The 15,020-nt window shown below is 42.9% G+C and overlaps 1 protein-coding gene across 7 annotated transcripts in view; it reads left to right on the top strand.

Moving 5' to 3' along the window:
- Positions 1–11,718, top strand: part of LOC106577203 (potassium voltage-gated channel subfamily H member 1) — a 92,321-nt gene extending 80,603 nt beyond the window's left edge. For 4 of the 7 annotated variants that reach the window (XM_014155094.2, XM_014155095.2, XM_014155098.2 and 1 more), the window contains 2 exons: positions 9,973–10,383; positions 10,518–11,718. In XM_014155094.2, coding sequence (XP_014010569.1) covers positions 9,973–10,383; positions 10,518–10,967 — 861 coding nt within the window. In that variant the 3' untranslated portion in view covers positions 10,968–11,718. The remainder of the gene's footprint in view (positions 1–9,972; positions 10,384–10,517) is intronic. The other 3 variants (XM_014155096.2, XM_014155100.2, XM_014155101.2) reach the window with 1 other exon arrangement.
- The last annotated feature ends 3,302 nt before the right edge of the window (positions 11,719–15,020 follow it).

Here is a 15,020-nt window from a genome sequence, read left to right on the forward strand (position 1 = left end):
TTAGGAAGGATTCCTGTATCTTTGTAGTGACTGGCTGTATTGATTAGAGGTCGACTGATTAATTTGCATGGCAGATTAATTTGGGCCGATTTCAAGTTTTTATAACAATCGGTAATCTGCATTTTTGGGTGCCGATTATGGCCGATTGCATGAGGAAACTGTGTGGTAGGCTGACCACCTGTTACGTGAGTGCAGCAAGGAGCCAAGGTAAGTTGCTAGCTAGCATTAAACTTATCTTATAAAAAACAATCAATCTTCACATTATCACTAGTTACCTACACATGGTTGATGATATTACTAGGTTAACTAGCTTGTCCTGCTTTGCATATAATCAATGCGGTTCCTGTTAATTTATCATCGAATCACAGCCTACTTCGCCAAACGGGTGATGATAAACATCAATGCCTTTCTTAAAATCAATACACAGAAGTATATTTTTTTAAACCTGCATATTTAGTTAAAATAAATGCATGTTAGCAGGCAATATTAACTAGGGAAATTATGTCAGTGCACGCAGAGTCAGGGTATATGCAACAGTTTGGGCCGCCTGGCTCGTTGCGAACTAATTTGCCAGAATTTTACATAATTATGACATAACATTGAAGGTTGTGCAATGTAACAGCAATATTTAGACTTAGGGTTGTCACCCGTTCGATAAAATACGGAACGGTTCCATATTTCACTGAAAGAATAAACGTTTTGTTTTTGAAATGATAGTTTCCGGATTTGACCATATTTCTGTGTGTTTATTATAATTAAGTCTATGATTTAATATTTGATAGAGCAGTCTGACTGAGCAGTGGTAGGCAGCAGCAGGCTCGGAAGCATTCATTCAAACAGCACCTTCCTGCGTTTGCCAGCAGCTCTTCGCAATGCTTGAAGCACAGCACTGTTTATGACTTCAAGCCTATCAACTCCCGAGATTAGGCTGGCAATACTATAGTGCCTATAAGAACATCCAATAGTCAAAGGTATATGAAATACAAATGATATAGAGAGAAATAGTCCTATAATTCCTATAATAACTACAACCTAAAACTTCTTAATAACTGGGAATAATTGAAGACTCATGTTTAAAGGAACCACCAGCTTTCATTGGTCCTCATGTTCTGAGCAAGGAACTTAAACGTTAGCTTTTTTACGTGGCACATATTACACTTTTACTTTCTTCTCCAACACTTTGTTTTTGCATTATTTAAACCAAATTGAACATGTTTCATTATTTATTTCAGTCTAAATAGATTTTATTTGTGTATTTTATTAAGTTAAAATAAGTGTTCATTCAGTATTGTTGTAATTGCCATTATTACAAATATATATATATATATATATATATTTGTAATAATGGCAATTACAACAATACTGAATGAACACTTATATATATATATATATATATATATATATATATATCATCCGATTTAATCGGTATCGGCTTTTTTTGGCCCTCCAATAATCGATATCGGTATCGGCGTTGAAAAATCATAATCGGTCGACCTCTAGTATTGATACACCATCCAAAGTGTAAGAAATAACTTCACCATGCTCAAAGGGATATTCAATGTCAGCTTAAAAAAGAAAAAAATACCACTACCAACCTACCAATAGGTGCCCTTCTTTTGGAGGCATTGGAAAATCTCCCTGATCTTTGTGGTTACATCTGTGTTTGAAATTCACTGCTCGGCTTAGGGACCTTAGAGATAATTTTATGTGTGGGGTACAGAGATGAGGTAGTCATTCAAAATTAATGTTAAATACTATTGTTGCACAGAGAGTCCATGCACCTTATTATGTGACTTGTTCAAGACATTTTTACGCCTGAACTTATTTAGGCTTAATACTTTCTGAAGGCACTGTATATGTGGGCGAGTAAGTGACAGAGTTAACGTTACAGTGTTTGCCATGATCCCCCCCCCCCTATGATGAGAGTCACTGGCATAACCTAAATTAAGCTTGCCTCCTTACATAAAATAAAAAATACCCAACTGACGTGAAGCTTTTGTTCTCTGAAGCAGCCAGCTGGCAATTCAGCAGCTCACTGAATAATAGATGCCAAGCCACGTCTCTGACTTCGATGTTCATGACACCATAATTTTGCTTGGGGGGTTGGAGGCTTAGAACCCTGTAGAGAGGTGTGATATTTAACGCATTACTTGGTAAGAGGAATTATAATAGCAGAAAATGTTTGGGATGTATATTGTGCAGATTTTAGCATGTAAATCTTCGTGGGGCAAACTGCCCCAAAAATTTGAGGGATGCATTCCAGCAAAGCCACTACACAACACATTCGTTGCACTATAACGGTGACAAACTGTTAGGGCCTACATAAAGCTGTCCCAACAGCAGAGCTTTGTTTTCAGCACCATGGAGGGAATCATTACCACCTCTACACCTGGCTATCAGCGGAGCCTTTTCTGGCAGCAAAACAGTTCATTCAGCCTCATTTACTGCCTTTTTTAAAAACATAGCTGGTATGGCAGACTTGCCTGTTGGGGCTCGGGGGCAGTATTGAGAAATTTTGAAAAAAATATGTGCCCATTTTTAACTGCCTCCTACACCAACTCAGAAGCTAGGATATGCATATTATTAACACATTCGGATAGAAAACACTCTGAAAAATAGATTTTTAAAAAAATGTGAATTCTGTGACTGTACTATTTAGTGTCATTGTTTGATAGATACCATAGTGAGAAAGGATTCATTTCGCAACACCTACGGCTTCCACTAGATGTCAACGATCTTTATAAAGTTGTTTGAAGCGTCTATGATAAACAGAGAGCAAATTAGAATGCAGGGAAGTTGACATGTCATCACTTCATTTTTTTGCGCCTGCGCATAAATCTGAGAAGCGTGAGTTTGTCATTAATTGTTTATCAAGACATAGGATAGGTTGTGTGAAAATATTACTGATGTTTAACGTTAAAAATGGACCAAAAGATTAATGCTAAACAAGGTTTGACATGTTTGAACGAACGTAAATAGATTATTTACTAGTTTTTTTAAGCTTTTCGGCGTGATTTTACAACCCCCCCCACCACGTTTTGTGGGAGCATAATGAACGCTAACTGCTTGGTGTTATTTGGACATAAATTATGAACTTTGTCAAAAGAAACCACATTTGTTCCGGACCTGGGAAATCCTGGCAGTGCCTTCTGATGGAGATAATCAAAGGTAAGGGGATATTTACAATGTTATTATCGATATTAGATGATGCTAACTGTATAGCATAGCTTGTTGTTCTTAGCATAGCACCCCGTTTATTGCAAAATGTGATTTCCCAGTAAAGTTATTTTGAGATCTGGCCATTCGGTAGCAATTACGAGATGATAATATATTATTCTTTGAATGACAATATTATAATTTACCAATGTTTTCGAATAGTAATTTTGTTATGTTCACCGGAAGCATTTCAGAGAAGAAAAAAATCTGAATTTCACGCTACTGTAAAATGCTGTTTTTGGATATAAATATGAACTTGATGGAACAAAAAATGCATGTATTGTATAACATAATGTCCTAGGAGTGTCATCTGATGGAGATTGACAAAGGTTAGTGCATAATTCTAGCTGGTTTCTGCTTTTGGTGACGCCTGACCTTGAATTGAAAATGGATGTTTGTACTTTTGTGGCTATGTACTGTCCTAACATAATCTAACTTTATGCTTTTGCCGTAAAGCCTCTTTGAAAATCGAACAATGTGGTTAGATTAAGGAGATGTTTATCTTTGAAATTATTAGATTTTTGATGTTTTGAATTTCCAGCCTTGTTAGCAATCCCGACTCGGGGTTCATTGCTAACCTGTAGCCCCAACAGGTTAAACAAATGTGGTTTCTACTGACAATTGAGATGTACAAACTATGGCATAAGGGAACAATGAGCGGATAAGAGGCAATTCAAGCTAGGACGGACGTAGTTATCGCTCTTACATTATTCTCCCTGTACACCAAGTCAGAACTGTAGGATAAATAAGGGGGGCATATAAGCAGACAATGAAAGCTCTTAGAATATTCGACGATTACATTTCTCTAAAACAGGCTATAGGCTACATGTGCACCACCAAGTCAGAACAGTAGGCTAAGTTATGAGGGGGGAAAGGGACCAAATTATTAGGGTGAGACACATGGGCTACTAACAGCTTACTACACAACATACACTTATGTATTCTGTGGCCAAGAAAGTAATGCTATCTCCCTGGCATATTACATCATTCATGCAGCAACTTATAAGACATTTTTAGACTTACCTTGTTGTGCTGTGCTCACTTGAACAGGATGGTGGCGCGGCGGTCCTTTTGGGTTCTAGAAAGAGGCTGGAGTTCCCGACTTTCCGAGTTGGATGACCGCTGAAAATTATTTTCCCAGTCAAAGCTAGTTTTTTTCAGAGTTCCCAGTTGTCTTGAACTCACTGAAGTCTGATATTTCCCAGTTCCGAGTTTCCAGTTGTTTTGAACGTGGAAGTCATGCTGGATTGACAGCATGGCCAATGTATTCAAACTTTAGCAATTTGATATCACGAAATTGGGGAGAAAAAGAGGGTAAAAAAATAAAGGATAAACATTCACATACAACGCCATGGGCCAGAAGTTACGATCTTGTCTCATTGCTGCAACTCCCCTACCGAAGGTCGAGAGCCAAGCCGCACTGCTTCTTGACACACTGCTCACTTATTAACCCGGAAGCCAGCCGCATCAATGTGTCAGAGGAAACACCGCCGAGCTGATGACCGAGGTCAGCTTGCAGGTGCCCCGCCCACCACAAGCAGTTGCTAGAGCACGATGAGACAAGGAAATCCTGGTCGGCCAAACCCTCCCCTAACCCAGACGACGCTGGGACAATTGTGCGCTGTCCCATGGGTGTCAAGGCCTGGCAGTGACACAGCCTGGGTTCAAACCCAAGGCTGCAGTCGTGCCTCAGCACTCGTAGAATTTGCCATTTCTAACTTCTTGTGTAATGGTTATGTCCAATGGCCAATGAACACCAATACGTTATATAATCCATAATTTCTCTTTATATGACAAGGATTGAATAGGATTTGCTAGTAGATTGTTGACTTGATTCATGATGACGACTGCTTATCTAGCTTGCCAGCTATCATTTTGAAAGTATGATGTTAACATGATCAGTCCAATCCAAGCTTGCCTGCTATCGTTTTGAAAGTATTATGTTGACACGATCAGTCCAATCAAAGCTAAGGTAGATATAACATGATTTGAAGTCATCTTATCTGTTGCCAATGACCTTGAGCATTTAAGATGGGCACTTCTAATATAAGTCTATGGCAGCACCCAAGGCCTTGAATTTTCAAGCTTTACCCGTAGTGTCCCCTTGAGTGACAGAACACTGAGTCAATCATGGTGCAACTAAAGAACATTACCAACCCCTACGCTCCATATTTTCCACTGGCTGCCCCTGTCAGTAGTTGCTAGGAGTGGTGGTAGGAGTCAGGCGCAGAGAGCAGAGGTAAGGAACTTTGTGTTTATTAAATAAAACACAACACGATCGACGCCAACACAACCGGCGTGGAAAAAATGCAAAGTGCCCAGAACAGATGCACAGCATGCATAAAATATAACAGCAGTAGATCGCCAGCACATCCAAATACAAAACACAACCTGACGCTAAATAATCCCGCACAAACCTGGGCGGGCTAACCAGGCTTAAATAACCAAAATCAAAAGACCCAAATGAGGAACAGGTGCAAACAATAAGACATACCAAACGAAAAGGAAAAAGGGATCAGCGGCGGCTAGTAGGTCGGTGACGACGACCGCCGAGCGCCGCCCGAGCAGGCAGGGGAGCCACCTTCGGTGGGATTCGTGACAGCCCCACCACCACAGAAAGCACTGAGCTAGGCTGAAACACCTGCATTAATTGAGAAAAAAAAGTTAATCGACACACAATACCCCATAATGACAAAGCAAAAACAGGTTTAGACATTTTAGCTAATTTATTAAAAATGAAAAACAGAAATACCACATTTACATAAGTATTCAGACCCAGTACTTTGTTGTATCACCTTTGGCAGCGATTACAGCCTCGAGTCTTCTTGGGTATGACGCTACAAGCTTGGCACACCTGTATTTGGGGAGTTTCTCCCATTCTTCTCTGCGGATCCTCTCAAGCTCTGTCAGGTTGGATGGGAAGCGTTGCTGCACAGCTATTATCAGGTCTCTCCAGAGATGTTCGATCGGGTTCAATTCTGGGCTCTGGCTGGGCCACTCAAGGACATTCAGAGACTTGTCCCGAAGCCACTCTTGCGTTGTCTTGGCTGTGTGCTTAGAGTCGTTGTCCTGTTGGAAGGTGAACCTTCGCCTGAGTCTGAGTGCCCTGGAGCAGGTTTTCATCAAGGATCTCTGCTCTTTGCTCCGTTCATCTTTCCCTCGATCCTGACTACTCTCCCAGTCCCTGCCGCTGAAAAACATCCCCACAGCATGATGCTGCCCCCACCATTCTTCACCGTAGTGATGGTGCCAGGTTTCCTCCAGACGTGACACTTGGTATTCAGGCCAAAGACTTGAATCTTGGTTTCATCAGACCAGAGAATCTTGTTTCTCATGTTCTGAGAGTCTTTAGGTGCCTTTTGGCAAACTCCAAGCAGGCCTTTTACTGAGGAGTGGCTTCTGTCTGGCCACTCTATCATAAAGGCCTAATTGGTGGAGTACTGCAGAGATGGCTGTCCTTCTGGAAGGTTCTCCCATCTCCACAGAGGAACTGTGGAGCTCTGTCAGAGTGACCATCGTGTTCTTGGTCACCTCCCTAATGTAATCAAGGCCCTTCTCCCCCAATTGCTCAGTTTGGCCAGGCAGCCAGCTCTAGGAAGTCTTGGTAGTTCCAAACTTCTTCCTTTTAAGAATGATGGAGGCCAATGTGTTCTTGGGGACCTTCAATGCTGCAGAAATTTTTTTGGTACCCTTCCCCAGATCTGTACCTCGACACAATCCTGTCTCTATGGACAATTCTTTCAACCTCAAGGCTTGGGTTTTGTTCTGAGATGCACTGTCAACTGTGGGACCTTATATAGTATGTGCCTTTCCAAATCATGTCCAATCAATTGAATTTACCACAAGTGAACTCCAATCAAGTTGTAAAAACATCTCAAGGTTGATCAATGGAAGCAGGATGCACCTGAGCTCAATTTCAAGTCTCATAGCAAAGGGTCTGAATACTTATGTAAATAAGGTATTTCTGTTTTTGCAAAAATTGCTAAAAATCTGTTTTCGCTTTGTCATTATGGGGAATTGTGTGTACATTGCTAGGAATTTGTATTTATTTAATCAATTTTAGAATAAGGCTGTAACAGAATGTGGGTAAAGGGAAGGGGTCTGAATACTTTCAGAATGCACTAATATATATATATATATATATATATATATATATATATATATATATATATATATATATATATTGCTAAAGTCCCACCTGCCCTATTGTGAAATTGTTTAACAAGCTACTAATGATAAACCAACAGATTGGCCTTTTGGGTAAAACTTTTCTACAAGCTTGCAGGTATAATGATTTATAACTTGTTATAAGCATGTATGCATTTCGCATATGTCTGCAGGGTTTAGGGTTTCACTCAAATGTAATAGTTTTCAAAAGCAATCTAGAATGTGCTGCTAAATATTTGTCTCCATAGATATGAGGATAGCCATACTAATCTATTTGTCATTTAATATTTCAGTTGTGTGTGTGTGTGTGTGTGTGTGTGTGTGTGTGTGTGTGTGTGTGTGTGTGTGTGTGTGTGTGTGTGTGTGTGTGTGTGTGTGTGTGTGTGTGTCCAGTGAATCAATAAGTACATTTTTGCAATGAACATCATAAGATGAGCAAATTTTCTTCAATATTTTGTCTCCTGTTCGAACACTGATTGCCTGTAGTTCATATTTTTCAACTCCATTGCATATATTATCTGTCTTTCTCTACCTCTTTAGCTCTCTCTTTCCCATAGACTTCCAGTCATTGCGCTAACGCTAGTTAGCATTGGCTCGCAAAACTACCTCTTTCTTCATACTGAACACAGAGACATAAAAATGGTATCTACAAGTTCATCTGGCTCAAGTAGATAAAGGGTCTCATTGCCAGAATCCGAAGTATCCCTTTAATGAGGAAATCAATCTCAGACCTTTATTTTTTTATGTATCATGGCCATGTTTTGATTTATTTTTATCAATATTGTTTTACCTTTGCAAGTCATGGGAGCATTGCTTTGGAAAACATGGGCCCTATCAATATCATGTTGACTTATGATTTTGTCTAAATGTATTGTCTATGTATATCTTGGCGTGATCCTGGACAACACCCTGTCGTTCTCCACTAACATCAAGGCGGTGACCCGATCCTGTAGGTTCATGCTCTACAACATTCGCAGAGTACGACCCTGCCTCACACACGAAGCGGCGCAGGTCCTAATCCAGGCACTTGTCATCTCCCGTCTGGATTACTGCAACTCGCTGTTGGCTGGGCTCCCTGCCTGTGCCATTAAACCCCTACAACTCATCCAGAACGCCGCAGCCCGTCTGGTGTTCAACCTTCCCAAGTTCTCTCACGTCACCCCGCTCCTCCGCTCTCTCCACTGGCTTCCAGTTGAAGCTCGCATCCGCTACAAGACCATGGTGATTGCCTACGGAGCTGTGAAGGGAACGGCACCTCCATACCTTCAGGCTCTGATCAGGTCCTACACCCAAACAAGGGCACTGCGTTCATCCACCACTGGCCTGCTGGCCCCCCTACCTCTGAGGAAGCACAGTTCCCGCTCAGCCCAGTCAAAACTGTTCGCTGCTCTGGCACCCCAATGGTGGAACAAGCTCCCTCACGACGCCAGGACAGCGGAGTCAATCACCACCTTCCGGAGACACCTGAAACCCCACCTCTTTAAGTAATACCTAGGATAGGATAAAGTAATCCTTCTAACCCCCCCCCTTAAAAGATGTAGATGCACTATTGTAAAGTGGTTGTTCCACTGGATATCATAAGGTGAATGCACCATTTTGTAAGTCGCTCTGGATAAGAGCGTCTGCTAAATGACTTAAATGTAAATGTAAATGTATGTAGACTTTTGTAAATATTGTATATAGAAAAAATATTGTCAACTGTGACTTACTAATTGATTGCTATCCAATTGTCTAATTGAAATTACCAATTGTTGCCAATTGTTGTTCACTCAAACTTGTATGAATACAGACTGCAGGAGTTTTCTCACACAGCACACCCTTGAAAAAGACCTAGTTGAAATGTTAGGTGTTTGTGCTGGCTCTAAATAAATGAAAATACTAAGCATAGAACTTTGATATTTTGCGTGTGCTTTTCCTTATGAATATATATTTACAAATCCTAAGAAATGTGTTGTGCGTGAATGGTTAAAGTAATGTAATTTGTGGGACAACATGGACAACATTTGCTGTGTAAAATCAACATAAATACAACAATCTTTTTCTAAATGTCACCCAGAATAATCAAAAATGGCTGCTTTGTGTTTTGGTTAAAGTCCTGCTAAAGAATGATTGAGTTTCTGTCGAGAAAAAAGTCTAGAAACAAGAGGAGCCATTTATATTTCCTTTGAGCGATTCCTCAAAAGGCATTATTTGCTGTTTTCAGTCTGATGGGTTTAAATTAGTAATGCACTGTACCTGCACTTCCATGCCTTTAGCGCTACTGCATTATCTGTCTGCTTACCTACTATAGATACTTACCTGTGTGCTAGTCTTAACTGTCAGAGAAGCTCATCATCGAACAAAGCTGAATTTGGTGCAGATACACATTGACATTTTTTTCACTTACCTAAACTTAATTGATTGACCCAATTAAATGTTTTATTTTATTTTATAGTGTACATTCTGGTTTATTGGTTAGTTTCAGCAATCTACGGATAGCTTAGCATAATGTGGTTAGACATACCACCCAACGCACAACATGAGCTACATAACACAGGATGGAGTTCATAGTTGAATTGAACTAATCAAGAGCCTGTTGTCTCTCTACAGATTGTGTTCAGAAAGATCAGCGATGTGAAACGAGAGGAGGAGGAGCGCCTGAGACGAAAGAATGAGGCGCCCCTCAACCTCCCGCCGGACCATCCGGTCCGTCGGCTCTTCCAGCGGTTCCGGCAGCAGAAGGAGGCCCGTGTACATCAGGAGCGGGCTGACCCATCCGATGACCTGGAGAGAGGCCAGACCGTTTATGTTGAGCCCATTCCCATCCATGAAATCATCACCACCACCAGCATTGTCACCGTCACCGAAAGTCCAGCCACGCCCATTCCTTCAATCTCCATCTTGGCGTCCACAACCTCCGGCCCCTCAGAAAAAGCCCAGCTCCAGGCCCCGTCTCTCCAATTGTCCGAGCCAGCCAAGGTCAAAGGCTGGGGTCGCTTCAAGGAGTCCAACTGGAACAAGGTATGACCAGAAACATAACATATTTAGACTAGGATTCCCAGCCTCCAATTGAATCCTGGCATTAGATAGCCTTAGTGATGATTCAATAGCTCTCCAGCCATCTGCATTAATACATTATATTCTTAATTTCCAAGGTGTCCAAAGCCGAGTCCATGGAGACGCTACCCGAACGGACCAAGGCAGGGGCAGCCCACGAGTCCCAGACCTCGCTCAAGAAAACCGGCTCGTGCGACAGCGGCATTACCAAGAGCGATCTGCGCCTGGACAACGTTGGGGACGGCGCCCGAACCACGGGCAACACGCCACAGGACCGCAGCCCTGTGGTACCCCCTGAGGTGACCAAGCAGCACGCCTTCTACCCTATCCCAGAGCAGACTCTCCATGCTTCCCTCCTGGAGCTCAAGCTGGAGCTCAAAGAAGACTTGAAGGCCTTGAACACCCGCATGGCCGGCCTGGAGGCTCAGCTAGCAGAGGCTCTGAAGCTCCTCAAAGCTCAAAGGAGAGCTCCCAGCTCCCCCAAGCCTCTCTTTGAGATCTCCAGACCCACCTCGCCAGACTCGGACAAGGAGGACATATTTTCGTAGAAGCAAAGAGGGGCTTATGTTGAGTGTGTGAAGACGGTTAACAGATTCAGAAAATCTTTATTGTCCCAATGCTGGGCAATTTGGTCATAGGGTCAGAGATGCTGGAAGTTGTTGGCGTGTCTCAGCTGAGGCCATTGCTTAGCCCTCACCTTGCTGATGCCTGTGAAAAGCAGCAGATGATGACGCTACGATGCTGTTAATTTAAAGAGAACCTGGTGGTTTTACCCCTGTGGGCCATGGAACCTTGGAGTTGACCTTGTTGGTCACTTTGAAGATTCTGGGGTGAGTGCGGTGAAAGGGTTTCAAGGCACAGTGCAGGGACCTTAAGACCACCATGGGTTTGGCTACCCTCTGTGACCCACAGACACAGGTTCACACCTATACTCCTGTACGCTTGTGTTGTGCTAGTCTGCTCGCACACATCGGCTGTATATTTTGGTAGAGACTTTATTTTTTTTACCAGTCTATGGAGTAAGAGCAGAGCAGCAATGAATGTTGTATTGTTCACCTTCATTATCCTTGTAGATCTCCAGTGGGATCACTATCTATCAGTGGTTCTCAGAGTATCTATAAGGGGTGAATACATATTTTACTTTCTTTGTGCCACCAGTGTACAATAGATTCTGTATGTATTCACAATGTCATTCTATCACCCTGTAATACACTGCTCAAAAAAATAAAGGGAACACTAAAATAACACATCCTAGATCTGAATGAAATAATCTTATTAAATACTTTTTTCTTTACATAGTTGAATGTGCTGACAACAACATCACACAAAAATTATCAATGGAAATCCAATTTATAAACCCATGGGGGTCTGGATTTGGAGTCACACTCAAAATTAAAGTGGAAAACCACACTACAGGCTGATCCAACTTTGATGTAATGTCCTTAAAACAAGTGAAAATGAGGCTCAGTAGTGTGGGTGGCCTCCACGTGCCTGTATGACCTCCCTACAACGCCTGGGCATGCTCCTGATGAGGTGGCGGATGGTCTCCTGAGGGATCTCCTCCCAGACCTGGACTAATGCATCCGCCAACTCCTGGACAGTCTGTGGTGCAATGTGGCGTTGGTGGATGGAGCGAGACATGATGTCCCAGATGGGCTCAATTGGATTCAGGTCCGGGGAACGGGCCAGTCCATAGCATCAATGCCTTCCTCTTGCAGGAACTGCTGACACACTCTAGCCACATGAGGTCTAGCATTGTCTTGCATTAGGAGGAACCCAGGGCCAACCGCACCAGCATATGGTCTCACAAGGGGTCTGAGGATCTCATCTCGGTACCTAATGGCAGTCAGGCTACCTCTGGCGAGCACATGGAGGGCTGTGTGGCCCCCAAAGAAATGCCACCCCACACCATGACTGACCCACCGCCAAACCGGTCATGCTGGAGGATGTTGCAGGCAGCAGAACGTTCTCCACGGCGTCTCCAGACTCTGTCACGTCTGTCACATGTGCTCAGTGTGAACCTGCTTTCATCTGTGAAGAGCACAGGGCGCCAGTGGCGAATTTGCCAATCTTGGTGTTCTCTGGCAAATGCCAAACGTCCTGCACGGTGTTGGGCTGTAAGCACAACCCCCACCTGTGGACGTCGGGCCCTCATACCACCCTCATGGAGTCTGTTTCTGACCGTTTGAGCAGACACATGCACATTTGTGGCCTGCTGGAGGTCATTTTGCAGGGCTCTGGCAGTGCTCATCCTGCACCTCCTTGCACAAAGGCGGAGGTAGCGGTCCTGCTGCTGGGTTGTTTCACTCCTACGGCCTCCTCCACATCTCCTGATGTACTGGCCTGTCTCCTGGTAGCGCCTCTATGCTCTGGACACTACGCTGACAGACACAGCAAACCTTCTTGCCACAGCTCGCATTGATGTGCCATCCTGGATGAGCTGCACTACCTGAGCCACTTGTGTGGGTTGTAGACTCCGTCTCATGCTACCACTAGAGTGAAAGCACCGCCAGCATTCAAAAGTGACCAAAACATCAGCCAGGAAGCATAGGAACTGAGAAGTGGTCTGTGGTCACCACCTGCAGAACCACTCCTTTATTTGGGGTGTCTTGCTAATTGCCTATAATTTCCACCTGTTGTCTATTCCATTTGCACAACAGCATGTGAAATGTATTGTCAATCAGTGTTGCTTCCTAAGTGGACAGTTTGATTTCACAGAAGTGTGATTGACTTGGAGTTACATTGTGTTGTTTAAGTGTTGCCTTTATTTTTTTGAGCAGTATACTTTACAAGACTTTCTGTATACACTATATATATATATATATATAAAAGTATGTGGACACCCCTTCAAATTAGTGAATTCAGCAATTTCAGCCACACCCATTTCTAACAGGTGTATAAAATAGAGCACACAGCCATGCAATCTCCCTAGACAAACACTGGCAGTAGAATGGTCTTACTGAAGAGCTCAGTAACTTTCAACGTGGCACTGTCATAGCATGCCACTTTTCAAACAAGTCAGTTCATCAAATTTCTGCCCTGCCCTGGTCAACTGTAAGGGCTGTTTTTCATGGTTCGGGCTAGGCCCCTTAGTTCCAGTGAAGGGAAATCTTAACGCTACAGCATACGATGACATTCTAGACGATTCTGTGCTTTCAACTTTGTGGCAATAATTTGGGAAGGCCCTTTCCTGTTTCAACATGACAATGCCCCCATGCACAATGCGAGGTCCATACAGAAACGGGTGCCGAGATCAGTGTGGAAGAACTCGACTGGCCTGCACAGAGCCCTGACCTCAACCCCATCAAACACATTTGGGATGAATTGGAACGCTGACTGCGAGCCAGGCCTAATCGCCCAACATCAGTGCCCGACCTCACTAATGCTCTTGTGCCTGAATGGAAGCAAGTCCCTGCAGCAATGTTCCAACATCTAGTGAAAGCCTTCCCAGAAGAGTGGATGCTGATAGCAGCAAAGGGGGGACCAACTCCATAATAATGCCCATGATTTTGGAATGAGATGTTCAGTGAGCAGGTGTCCACTTACTTTTGGTCATATCGTGTACCTTGGGGTTGCCTTTATAAATGCAAAAAGGCTATACATGCATTCAACACAGGTGGTACTGCACATTGAGCTTTGTACTTGCTATAAATCATTCAATATAGATATTGCTCCTGGCATACTATCAATGCATTCATAAACACACAGGTGGTTCACAGAATATATTACTTAGGGTTTGTTTTTTCAACTTTACTACTGTACTCTGTGTCATCGTCTTCTTTAAACCTGATGGAGGAGGCTGTGTTCACCAATCAGAGCTCAGGACCATCACGTTTAACCAATCAATCTTCTGGTCTGCATAGAGAACCCTGACTGACTGATCGAAGACCAGCATGGTCTTTATAAAGAACTCAAACTCCTACCCCCTTTCAGACTGACCGACCATCACCGTATGTCTTAGCAGTTCTCTGTTCAGTATGATATCCATAGCCAAGTAACCAACAACCAACCACCTTTTGTTGACTGCTTGTTCAGTATTCTTGGCTGATGGTTCCAGTGCTGGGAATGTCTCTGAACTGTTTCAGTTGCACTAACAACACTCCACTCCACCTCGCCATGTTGTGCTGTTTGCATGTGGAGGAGGTTGCATTGTTTTGCTGATTTTTTTTCTCCATCTAACCGATGGCTCTCTCCTTAGACACTGTACATGTGAAACGTATAGAAGAAGTATTACAACATTTGTAACTGGGTCTTCCTAAAAAAAAGACTTCACTGCAAAGCATGACTTGCTGCATGACTCGCATTGTTAAACATACCTTAATTTCAGTACTGTTTGGCCCTGCAGCTTGCCGTAGGCTAGCTTACTGTATACTACTGTGAACTCCATTGCCGAATATCAAAGGCAGACATAATTTTGAGGCATGTGAATTAGTAATCAATGTAAATGTTTTAAATCTAATTTATATACACAGGACATATAGATTACCTTCTGTCACTAATTGGAACCTAGCAGTGCCAAAGTTCTCAACCACTGTGTTCACATCTTCAATGATGTGGGCACCTTCAGTGAGTTTAACATAACTAATCACATCCTAGCAGTG

The sequence above is a fragment of the Salmo salar genome, chromosome ssa18 (genome assembly GCF_905237065.1).
Source record: "Salmo salar chromosome ssa18, Ssal_v3.1, whole genome shotgun sequence".
In the NCBI taxonomy this organism is placed as follows: Eukaryota; Metazoa; Chordata; class Actinopteri; order Salmoniformes; family Salmonidae; genus Salmo; species Salmo salar.